General features: G+C 48.2%; 2 protein-coding genes across 2 annotated transcripts; one reads left to right on the plus strand and one right to left on the minus strand.

The window, feature by feature from the left end:
- Positions 1–1,521: 1,521 nt before the first annotated feature.
- Positions 1,522–4,771, plus strand: LOC123097756 (serine/threonine-protein kinase STY8). Its single transcript, XM_044519578.1, has 3 exons — positions 1,522–2,473; positions 2,697–3,804; positions 4,326–4,771. The coding sequence occupies exons 1-3, from the start codon at positions 2,076–2,078 to the stop codon at positions 4,608–4,610; spliced, it is 1,791 nt and encodes a 596-aa protein (XP_044375513.1). The 5' UTR covers positions 1,522–2,075; the 3' UTR covers positions 4,611–4,771.
- Positions 4,772–7,062: 2,291 nt separating this feature from the next.
- LOC123097757 (NADH dehydrogenase [ubiquinone] 1 alpha subcomplex subunit 8-B) lies at positions 7,063–12,022 on the minus strand. Its single transcript, XM_044519579.1, has 2 exons — positions 11,667–12,022; positions 7,063–7,461 (listed from the first exon to the last, which is right to left on the minus strand). Exons 1-2 carry the CDS (start codon positions 11,861–11,863, stop codon positions 7,326–7,328), a joined length of 333 nt encoding a protein of 110 aa, XP_044375514.1. The 5' UTR covers positions 11,864–12,022; the 3' UTR covers positions 7,063–7,325.
- Between the last annotated feature and the right edge of the window lie 175 nt (positions 12,023–12,197).

The raw sequence follows: 12,197 nt of genomic DNA on the forward strand, positions 1-12,197 counted from the left end.
TACACGGCTGCCGAGGACAAGCTTCATTGCGAGTGTTGGCGGGACATTGGACAAGACCCCCAGACGGGCGCCGAACAAAAACATTCAACCTTTTGGATTCGTGTCCACCGAGAGTTTCATGGGCGCAAAAAGTTTCCGCCTTATCAAATTGTGAGCACACGCGGGTGGGTGCCCATTTCCAAGCGATGGAACAAGAGTGCAACAAGTTTTGTGCCACTCTTGAGAGCGTCAAGGCCCGCCCCGTGAGCGGCATCGGCATGCAAGACATGGTATGCTAGCAAGCCGCCCTCTTTTTTGTGTCATCAAGTTCATGCTTGCGTGTTCATTTGCATATCATTTGCCCATATGCTTGCATTGAAACATTTTGTAGGCATTTCAAGCTTTGGAGGCATTCAAGGTTCAACACAATGGCAAATGCTTCAACCTCTCCCATTGCTTTCGGATCTTCAAGGACGAGAAGAAGTTCAAGGCGCAATATGCCGCCATCAAGGCGCGTGGGGGGAAGCAAGCCGTGGAGGAGGTTGGGGAGGGCGAGTCGGCACGGCCGTGGGGGAAGACCAACTCCAAGAAGGAGGACAAGCGGGATGCGGCATACAACGCCTTGATCTCAAGCATGGAGGGCATGATGAACAAGAAGGACTCAAGGGAGGAGGGGCGCCGGCGTTTCAAGGAAGAGCAAATGAACGCCTTCATGAAGATCCAAAAGAGGAGGCTTGAGATGGATGCGAAGACTCAAGCCAAGATGCTCGAGCTGGAGGCGGAGAAGCAAGCCAAGATGCTAGAGATCGAGGCCACCAATGCCAAGACCAAGGCGAAATAAGTGGCTCTCGCGAGCATGATGACCGGGGTGGAGATCATGAAGGTGGATCTCAACACTGTGTCGCCAAGGAAGAGGCCGTGGTTCGAGAAGATGCAGGCCGACATGCTCAAGTTCACCGACGAGTGATCTCGTCGCCGCGAGCGCCACCCTTTTTTTGTATGCCGGCTTGTGTGCTGGCATGACCACGAGGCCGCGATGGCGTGGTTGAACTCAAATCCCACCCTTTTTGTGTGCTGACATGTGTGCCGGCCGCTGGCGAGTGCGCCAGCATGAACTGCGGTGATATTTTGGAAGCCGGCAATGTATGCCGGCGCTGGCATGGTGTCGGCATGATCTATGGCCGCTGGCATGATCTGTGGCCGCGGGCCATTTTTAAAAATTGAGTGCGGACATGAAATAGGTCGGCGCGTTGGGCGCACTGCCGACTCAAATGCAAAGCTGGGCGGACGCCGGCAGGCGGCCGAGCCCAAATGGACAAAAAGCGGATAAATACGCCGTCCGTTTGGGTTGGCTGCTCTTAGTGCTAATCACTTGCATACACATGCAGTGTGTGAGACAAAAAGAGGAGGCTCATACATACAAGGGCATTTGCAGGGAATCTCATCCTTAAATTGGTTTTCTGCGCCTGTCAAGCGCAGCAAAATCACATGAGCGCACCAAACCCGCCCTCCATAAATTAATCACGCTTCTACACCAGCCCCACCCTCTCCCCATGATGCATGGTCCTCCACCTCCACCTCCCCCTCCCTGTCATGGGCCAGAGCCCCTCTCTCTGCTCTGCTCCGCTGCTACAAAAGACGGCATCATTTTTTGCCTCCCTCTCCTGCTTGTCCGGCTCCTTTCTTCTCCTCCTGCCCCATTCCAGCCGAGCCGAGAAGCTGGACACACACAGGAACAAATAGCTATGCAGAGGAGGAAGCATCACATCCCAAAATATCCCACAGGATAAACATCTTGAGATCCCCTCACAAATCCAGCAAGAACGGCATTCTCCAAGCTGTCCCTCTTGCTGCTTCACCTACTCCTTTTGCAGTATTTTCCTAGTTCCTACTAGCAGTCTCCAGTCTAGCAGCACATCAAGAACCAAGAAATCCAGCGAAAGGGATTGATTCCATCCTTTTTGCGCCTATTCAGCACAAGTTACCCAGACAAGAATCGCTCTTGCAAGATCTTGTCAGCAATTTGGCGTCAGCTCGGCGGCCAATCTCGCGCCGGAGGTTGAGATTTAGAGGCGGGAGAAGCCTAGTCTCCAGCGATGGCGGCCGCGCTGGAGTGCTGGTCGGGCCGGCCGAGCACCGACGAGGAGTCCATGGTGGAGCAGGTTCTCATGAAGCCCCACGCTCGCTCGGACGGCTCGCTCCCCACCTGCGCCGACTCGGCCGGCGCGGGCGACCCGATTTCGGGCCCGGCGGCGCCCAAGAAGTGGCAGCGCCTGGGCCGCAACTTCGCCGGCGCCATCGCGGCATTCAAGAACACGCTGAACCTGGACAACGGCGGCGTCCCCCGCGACCCCTCGCCGCGCGCCGGCGGCGATAAGCCGCCGCTCCTCCTCCGCGGCCTCGCGCAGCTCTACTCCCGCGGCGCCGCCGCCCAGCAGCTGCCGGAGAAGCTCGTTTCTGACCTCCGCCGCCACTTCGATGCTCTTCCCAACAGGTGAGCGACCGTGTTCTCAAAAGTTCTGCAACAGTGGAAGTGCCAAAATTTTGCTGCAATCAACATTAGTAGATGTCAAGTTTACACGTTAGTGTTTGCCATCAAGCTACTTAAACTGCTTCCGTGTTTGTAATTTCTACAGTATTTACGACTTTTTTTTTCTGGTTTGTTAAACCAGAAGTTCTAAAATGGTTGCTGACAGTCAGAAATCTCGGTTTTGCAGCTACGCGCAGGCAGGATTTGACATGAAAGATGTCCTCTTGCACGCCCGCCTTGTAGAGCAGGCGGCCGGTGACGATCAGCCTGCACTGAGCATCGAGGAAGTTCATGGCAGCAATGGCAGAGAAAGTGGTGCCGAGGGCACTGTATTTCAGCTCACTTTTGCCTGCAATGCCCCACTTTCATGGCAGTCAATGTCAGGCTCACTCGACAGCCCATTGTTCAGTTGCAAGAAGATCCAGATCTTCGAGAAGAGAGGATTGACACTTGGTGCTGTCCTGATAATTGTGCAATCCGGGAGCGAGGAGCTCTTCAAGAGCCGTGTCGAGGCTGCCCTAAAATCGGCAACAAAGAAGCATCGGAAGAACAGTGGCGGCGGTGGCGGCGGTGTGAAGCTCCCCTTCGGGCTCTGCGGCTGCCAGGAAGAAGGATCACGCAACTTCGACGAGGAGTCCATGTTTGATCCCGAGGATGGTCAGGTTCTTGACAATGAGCCTGCACGCAGACCATACCTTCCCACTCCCCTACCACAGTCATCAGTGTTTGTTTCAGTAGATGAGTGGCAGACCGTCCGATCCGGGGGCGAGGAGCTTGGCCGCTGGATTGTGAGCTCCGAGGAGATCGAATTCGTCGACTGGGTTGGCCAAAACTCGTTCAGGGGAGTCCATAGAGGAAGGAAGGTTTGGGTTAACAAAATGAGGGGTTGTAACATGGGCAGTGCTTACGATGTCGAGATCCGTCAGGACTTGCTGCAGCTGATGAGCTGTGGCCAGAAGAACATCCTCCAGTTCCATGGCATCTGCTTCAATGAGAGCCATGGCCTCTGCATAGTGACCAGGATGATGGAAGGAGGCTCAGTTCATGACATCATTATGCAGAGAAACAAGAGATTGTCGCTCCGGGACACGATGAGGATTGCTCTTGATGTCGCCGACGGCTTGGCGTTCATGAACGGCTACGGCATTGCCTACCGTGATCTTAACGCACGAAGGATCCTACTAGACAGACAGGGAAATGCCTGCCTTGGGGATATGGGCATTGTTACCCCTTGTAATAATGCTGGCGAGGTTACTGAGTACGAGACATCTGGGTATCGCTGGCTAGCTCCGGAGGTTAGTTTTCATGACTTGATTTACAGTAAACTATTTCTGAAAGAAAGTTTAGTTCCAGCATGCTAGAAGTCCTTTGAGCTAGTTGCTCTGTTTTAACTGTAGCCATTATCTGGGATCTTCAAGTAACCCAGTAAAACGGCGGCATTAACGATGAAACATGTTTTTTTTTTACTTTTCATCCTGCAGGAGCACATAGAACTCTAGGACAAACTGTGTAGAACACTGCATCATCTTGCTTTTTATGAGCAGAACATAATAAAACTTCAAATACAAAATGTGGAAAGAAGTAGTGCTTTGATCTGACCAACTTGATGCTTTTATGCACTAAATCAGCCTGCCAATGCCAGTTAACACTGTCCTATGTCCACTCAGTAGTCAGGAATCTATCCTTGTAACCCTGATAAACCAATTTTGTGCTGCTATTGTAGTCTTTATCATCCTTGGACATTCTATTACACTTGAAGCTTATGTTGTACTGAACTTGTCCTTACTGAGAAATTGCTTTGATGCTTTGTTTACAGATCATTGCTGGAGATCCAGAAAGCGTATCGGAGACCTGCATGAGCAACGTCTACAGCTACGGGATGGTTCTCTGGGAGATGGTGACCGGCGAGGAGGCCTACTCGACGTACTCGCCGGTGCAGGCGGCGGTGGGGATCGCGGCGTGCGGGCTGAGGCCGGAGATACCGAGGGACTGCCCGCCTTTCCTGAGGTCGCTGATGAGCCGGTGCTGGGACAATTGCCCTCTGAAGCGCCCTCAGTTCTCGGAGATCATATCCACCCTGCAAAAGCAGAGCATGAGATAGTTTTTTTCTTCTTTCTTCTTTCTTTCCTTTTTTACCATTATAAATTATGTTATAGTAGTATATGTGCTATGTTTGGCTGAGTGCCCAGAGATGCAGGAGACTGCATATGAGATGAGATGAGATGAAAAAAAAGTATAATATATGTGCAAAGGCTTGATATATTTTATTGCCTTTTCTTGCCCAATGCATGCATCTTGGATTATGTTACTAGGTCCCCACATATGGAGTGGGTGAGATGAAAAATCAAGAGAGAGCATCAAAGATTTAGCAGACGGATCTATAGGACAAAGGACAGTTGTTTTTTGCTTGCTCTCCATATCCTATCATCCGCAACGAACTAACTGCACAGTCCATGCAATGCTCTTGGGACACTTGGACGCAGGCTGCTCATCTGCTGCTATAAACAATGGTGGATCTGATCTCCTTTGTTTTGTTTGACCCGTTCAAGGGTGCGGCTGGCTGGCACGCACACCTGGGCTGGGTCCAAATTTGACGAGCAACTAATCAGCCCTTGGATCGTTTCCACACCACATCTGGCGATTAATCAGTGACTGAGCGTAATGTAATGCATGTGCGGTAGTTCCTCCAAAGTTCATGGCCATCATTAGTTTCCAAGGAACGGTGCAAACCCTACGTACGTACGACTTTGTCATTCTTGTATGCGGCCAAATAAGATGATGATGCTTTCTCTTTTCCTCTTGTTGAGAATGTAGAACCTACGCTGCATCTTACATGGATTCCTTGGAATCCAGGCTGATATAACCTTTTTTTCTTTTAATTTTTGCGAAAAAACTTCTGATCTATTAATCTTTTAATCATGACAGTGCAACGAACCCATAAATAATAAAAATTACATCCAGATCCATAGACCACCGAGCGACGAGTACAAACACTAAAGCGAGCCCAAGGCATGCCGCCGGCATTGCCCCTCCCTCGCCGGAGCCGGGTAAAACTTGTTGTTGTAGATAGTCCGGAAGTCGTTGTGCTAAGGCCCCACGGGACCAACGCACCAGAACAACAATCCCCGCGCGCACTAGAACAACAAGCGCCGCTGTTGAAGGGTAGCAGAGATCGGAGGAATATAACTTGAAGACCCACGAACATAGATGAACTACAAACAGATCCGAGCAAATCCACCGAAGACAGACAGAATTTTATTTTTTATCAAATGTTGGCGGGCCCAGAGACACTGAGATAGATACCCATGGATTGCAAGATTTGTGCATTCCGGAACTGGCGTGGCGTGGCAAGTTGCTCCATGCTCTACTCCCATTCGAGGGTGGTTTGCCCGGAAGGAGCGGAGCGGCTTTTCTTTGGCACGGTGCGGGGGCTCTGCTCTGCTCTTGCGCGCACGTATGCCATGAGCCGGGGAGGCCACCACAGCCCCGACACGGCTTGCAGCCTTGCAGGGGCAGCGCTGTGACTGACCGCTCACGCGGGCGCCGGAATTGCAGGTGGCTCCCTCCGTGCACGGGCAACTCCCCGGATCGGCGCTGGAGCATCCGATGAGGCGGCTGCTTGTCCGTCGCAAAAGTAATGGTAAAATCAAATAGCCATGGATGCCATCCATCCGTAAGACGGTAAATGCAGTGCAGCAGTAAGTGCGTGCTGAACCTTTGCACAGCGACTCCATTGAACCGAGGCATGGGCACGAGAGAGACAGGAGTAGTAGCAGCAGCAAAGGTACAGAGCTGCATCTGCATCCATCATCCATCCACTCAAGGCTGAGGCGTCCGGCCGGCCATAACCACGAGGCGTGCGACGCATGCACGACGCAGTGGAGTGCCTCGGTCGGTTCGTGCCATTGCCATGAATCTTCTCTGCGGCCCGTGGATCGTTGGCACTGTCGCTCACGCGGCTCTCGCTGAGCGAGCCGCATTTACGCTTTCCCTGTGTCCTTGCCACGCCTCCTCCCGTGCGTTGGCCTGGCGGTGGCATTCATCAGCCAGCGCCCAGCGCCCGATGAATGAATGAATCAAATGAATGGCATGGTAGGATGGTACAGGCCGTAGATCTGAAACAATTCCGTAGCTGAGCTGCTACAGCCTACAGATAGGCACGCAGGAGCACAGAGCGCACGGAGCTATTGATAGTGACGGAACGGACGCCATGAGGGCCTCTTCGGAAACAAAGCAGACGACAGTAATAAGCTCTGCCCATGCCATCGCTGCTTCGTCGTCGGCGCGCTTCACATGAAATTTTCCTTTCAGGACGATGCTCCTGGTAGCAGAAAGTTCATCTTCCACAACAACTGTACATGAACCATGCAATCCAAACGAAGGCTTAGGATCCCCTGCAGTAGCCCACCATACAGTACTGCAGAGAATCTCAACCCCAAACGAAACATGAAATGACCGCTTATATTCCTACCAGTTGCTTTTCGTTTCTACATGGATTTGATAGGGCCATCGATTCCTGTATTCCAAGAGGTAAAAGGACATTACTTACGTCATTAACCAAAGCCAAAGGAAGAATCATCATCATCAACAACAACTTAGGGCTACAGTTGAGTCAAGTTTGGCATCCAACTCGAAAGTCAAAACAGAGATGTAATTGCTGAAGAAAGACGAGCGAATGGGATGAGCAGCTCAATGACGCGCTATTCACCCATACAAATAAACATGGGAGGGAGATCATCAACTTGGAGGGTTTGCCGGCTTTTCTCCTTATTTCTCAAGAGATCACTGGGGGTAAAACTCGCTCTCAGAGGGCGGGCTACTCGGAAATAGGGCACGCACCCTCGAAAGCTTCCTGCTCCTTACGGCAGAAGTCAAATTCATTCGTGTAGTAATACATGCACCCAGCATACGCATCCATCTCCTTGGGGCACTTTTGGTGAAGTTCTTTCAACCTGCAATCCAAAATGGGATCACAAAGTGATTACTTCACAGAAAATGAGAAAGTAGAGCAGGTAGATGAAGAAGACACAAAAGTGATTGGCTTCACGGAAGCGACATCGCAGCTAAGCAGTCTAAAACATACGTACAAGAAACATGATGAAAAGGTCTGAAATCTGTAGTCCATAAAGGGAAAGAAGAATATCCAATTACACACGGAATAAGAACTTTTAAAGATAATAATAGATCCTGCTAGGCTGCTACTCAAATTGGATGCCCCTATCAACCTTTTTGACATGCCCAAACACAATCACGGAAAACAAATACAGGCATAAAATCATCATGTATGCATTTTTGTTCTCCTTACAACTATCATGTATAACACCCATGCAACATCGCCCAAGAGGCAAAACAACTTGAACATGGAGCACTACCTCACCAACTTAAAAACCAATCCATCATTATGCCATTGATTTTTTAAGTCCCGAACAAGCAAGTTTTCCACACAAAATGAGTAAAATAAAATGCAAGTTCTTTTTCTAGAACACACGTCAAAATGCGTGCCATTTTGCATTGAAAGCATCAAAATAACGTGAAGGACAAACCCGAAAATGCTACTCCCTCCGTTTTTATTTACTCCGCATATTAGCTTTGGTCAAAGTCAAATTTTGTAAACTTTGACAAGGTTTATAGACAAAAATATTAACATATACAATAACAAATCAACAACATTAGATTCATTATTGAATATACTTTCACATCATGTAGATTTATTATTGTAAATGTTCATATATTTTTCTATAAACCTGGTCAAACTCTATGAAGTTTGACTTCAGTCAAATCTAATATGCAGAGTAAATAAAAACGGAGGGAGTACAAGCAATGAAAAGGCTATCTACAAAATACTAGCTGGCTTACGAAACAAACCAAAAGGAAGGAACCAGAAAGCTAAGAAAACTAGCAAGCAAAACATAACCAAGAACACAGAACTAAACAGAACAGAGCAGGATCTATTAGATGGTGTCTGGAGATCTAGCATGCATAATAATGTGCAAGTTTGAAATCACTGATCATTCTAATGTCAAGTCAGCCTAGCTTACATGGCACTGCTGAAGGTTCAGTTCAAGCAATGGCCCAAACCAAAACAAAAACAAATTTTGCCTTTATTCTCACCTAATCATTTCAATACTAGATAAACAAAACAAATAGAAGTAACGGAAGTCAGAAAAGACAAGGATTATTCAATCCCACATTATGCTTCTCTACTAGTTCAGGAGTCGCATATGCATTACAATTGATTATTGAATAGATGTTATTGCCATCTTCATAACCACCCAACGCCCCAGGTCACACTCATATAAATGACTTAGGCAGGGAATTTTGCACTTCAACACTAGACGGAATAGAAACAACAGCACTAAGGCAGAAAGATAGAACCATATTTGTTTATATCACGTATGCACTACCGAGATCAAACTGATCATAGGGTATTCTACAAGCAAATAAGCAAGAGATATGATGGTTTTTGAGTCGCGACTAAAGTCGCCGCCAGCCCTGCGGCTCGGCGATTAGTCGACCCAAGTCGCTGTATAGTCGCCATAAGTCGCTGTATAGTTGTGAGTCGCCCTGATTTCTAGAAAACAACTTGGCGATTAATCGGCGACTATACAGCGACTAATCAGTGACTCAAAAAACATTTATCATTGATACTTCATACAGTATTTCACCAAGAAAACAGGGGTACTGTGAGTTACAGGATTGTATTGGGAGGCAAGGTCTGTCATTGCCAGGCAATGCAGCAGCATATTGCACAGGAAGACAAAGACAAGAAGAAGTAAGCAGTTACACACTCATACAGGTACTTCCCACAAGCCTGATTCGTCCCAACATGTGCAGGTTCTACAAGAAAGCAGGTCTGTAGACTCTGTTCTCCCAACATTCAGTGCATGCCGGAGTAGGGACAGATTAGTGGAGGCAGCACCAAGTATAAAGAATGAGAGGCAAAAGGTGAGACGGCGACTTTTCGAATTTAAGCTGTCTGCATTCACCGCTCATTTTAACTTTCTCTTATCTGTTCATGTATTGCCTCTACATGCGCTGGCGTGCACCGACCCTGAGGACAGCAACCTCTCTGGAAGTGCTTTTTTTCTAGACCCTGTAGAGTGGGGTGAATCAGGTTTCTAAAAGCTCTCGGTAGAGTTCTCGCTAATTCCCATCTTCGTGCTCCACTACAACATCCCTACTGCATACGCTTTGTTTTTGTTGGTGACAACACCAGACCCTACTGCAACCCAAATTACAACACTCCTGTTAATTTGGGTCTAATACTTTCTTAGGCATCAATTATGATGTCTCTTGCTAGTACTCCCTCCGTCCGGAAAAGCTTGTCCTCAAATGGATGTATCTAGCACTAATTTGGCACTAGATACATCCATTTGAGAGACAAGCTTTTTCGGACGGAGGGAGTAGTATTCTTGTGATTATGTCTGATCTTCTAGCACATGTCCATGAGATGACATATATGATGTGATCATACTATTGTTTAATGTTACACCTATGCCCAGTGTCTATGCTGTGCAAGCCTCAATCACAGACTCACAGTTTTACAGAATAAAAAATGTGGCATGCGCCCTCCATGTACTCTCTACAAAAGGGCATTCCAGCCAATTGAGCGGTTCATAGATTCGCTACCACATGCTGGTATAGATGTGGCGGCTTAACATCTCTTGGCCTTCACTGAATGGGAGGAAACATTATCTTAACTGAAAACGGCAAACAGTATAACACTGACCGCTTAGTTCAACAAACCCAAGAGCAATATGGCTTGCTTACGTACAACTTATAAAGTAGAGTAGTTCTTAATGAACCAGTGTCAGTGGATGCCTATTTAGTGCCTGTATACAGAATTGCACTGGATGTTGTTCGCCCCTTGTGTTCCCAGAATAGACTAACACTCCCTCCGTTCACAAATATAAGATGTTTGCCCAGTGACACGTTTTCGTGTTTTTGTTCACTCGTTTCAGTCCATTTGTAGTCCATATTGAAATATCCAAAACATCTTACATTTGTGTACAGAGTATTTAATAGAAATAGACTGAAAATGTGAGATGGTCTAGGTCTCAAAATGATACCAAGCGCAGCAGGTCTCACCTGGCAAAGGAAACAGGAGTCATCACCTGTATTTTGGCTAGAACTAGATAATACTTTATCAATTTGTTCCTCTTAGTCACCTTAGGAACTCTACTAGTTTGTCCGCTGAGGACTATTTGATTATAACTTTTCTGTTACTCATCTGAAAATGGGATACAGAAGACAACAGATTGCAATTGCAAACTTGCTCTGGCAAATGAATAGATCAGAATCAATTATTATCTGTTAGACTGTCTCGCAGGGGAAAATTTCAGATAAACATTCGAAGTAGAACATAAACAACCAAAATTATAAAGCTTCCATCTAAGTGTACGATTCAGATCTAAGAATGGATTTAGTGACAATAGTCTGATCAGAAAGGTAGCACTGCATGGCGTAAGCCCTACATCATCAGAAATTATATAGCAATTGCAAACAGCTTATCCGTAATAATTATGCAGTTTATCAGCCAAACGACAAACTCAATTCCCATCTTCACCAGAGAATGTGGGACTCACTACTAAATTACTCATTACCCATGGTAGGGGCAGAGATTGGGTAGCAACAAACCCTAACAGTCACCACATATCCCAACCTTTGCATAAGATAGCGCCGCAGTGAACCCTGAGCTCGGTACGAAGTAGTACAAACCGATGACCAAAGGCACATATGTATTACCCCATAACCGTCACCAACTAGCTAATCCATGTACCTCTAGTCTTTATCCCCTGCGTGACCGGATTCGGTTAAATACAAACAAAATGATCATCGCTAACGATTTGCAATTGTCTGGTTGCCTCTCGGCTAGGCATAGGCTAAATGCAGAGGCACAAAGTCTGCTTACAAGCTCGTCGTCTAACACTAAATGGCAAAACAAGTTCAATATAGCCCGCACTAGACATCACAAGTTCACAAAAGAGCAGCATTCCGGCACACACACTAACAGAATTTGGACGCACGTCAGCAATAGAGGATACACCTACCAGAATAAATTAATCAGTCGCTGGCGGCACGATCGAAGCAACATTTCAGGAATCCGAAATGAAATCAGGCACGGGGGGATGCGATAGGGCGATGGCGAGCGACTCACAGGTTGAAGACGCAGCGCGTAACCTGGCGGCCCTTCTCGAGGCACTTCTCCGGGTTGGGGTCCTTCTTCTTGCAGTTGAGGAAGGCCACGTTCTCCGGCCGGCACCGCACGGCGATGTGCTTGGACGCCGCCATCAGCACCGACGACGTTGGGATCGGCTCGCCCGAGGCGTCCACCGGCGTGCTGCTCGCTGACATGGCTGCGGGTGTAGGGCCTCGACGGCTTCTGGAAGATTCTCGGCTTGGAGATCTGGGGGCGAGAGGGGCCAAGGGGAGGAGAGGACCGGAGCAGATGGAGAGAGGCGAGGTTGGGGGCCGGAGGCGGAGGTGCCTTCCTCTGTCAGTGCCGTTCCTGGGCTACGGGCCTTTTTGTTGGGTATGATCGTGACATTGGGCTAGGCTGCTTGGGCTTATCTCTATCTGTAGCCTGATAAGAAAAGGGCCCGCCCTTAGCTCTCATTTCTTCCCCCTAAAGTCTAAAGAAATGAAAGAATTTGCCCCCTCTCCCCATCTTCGAGAAAAAGAAAAGGAG

This window comes from Triticum aestivum, chromosome 4D (assembly GCF_018294505.1).
Source record: "Triticum aestivum cultivar Chinese Spring chromosome 4D, IWGSC CS RefSeq v2.1, whole genome shotgun sequence".
NCBI classification, from domain to species: domain Eukaryota; kingdom Viridiplantae; phylum Streptophyta; class Magnoliopsida; order Poales; family Poaceae; genus Triticum; species Triticum aestivum.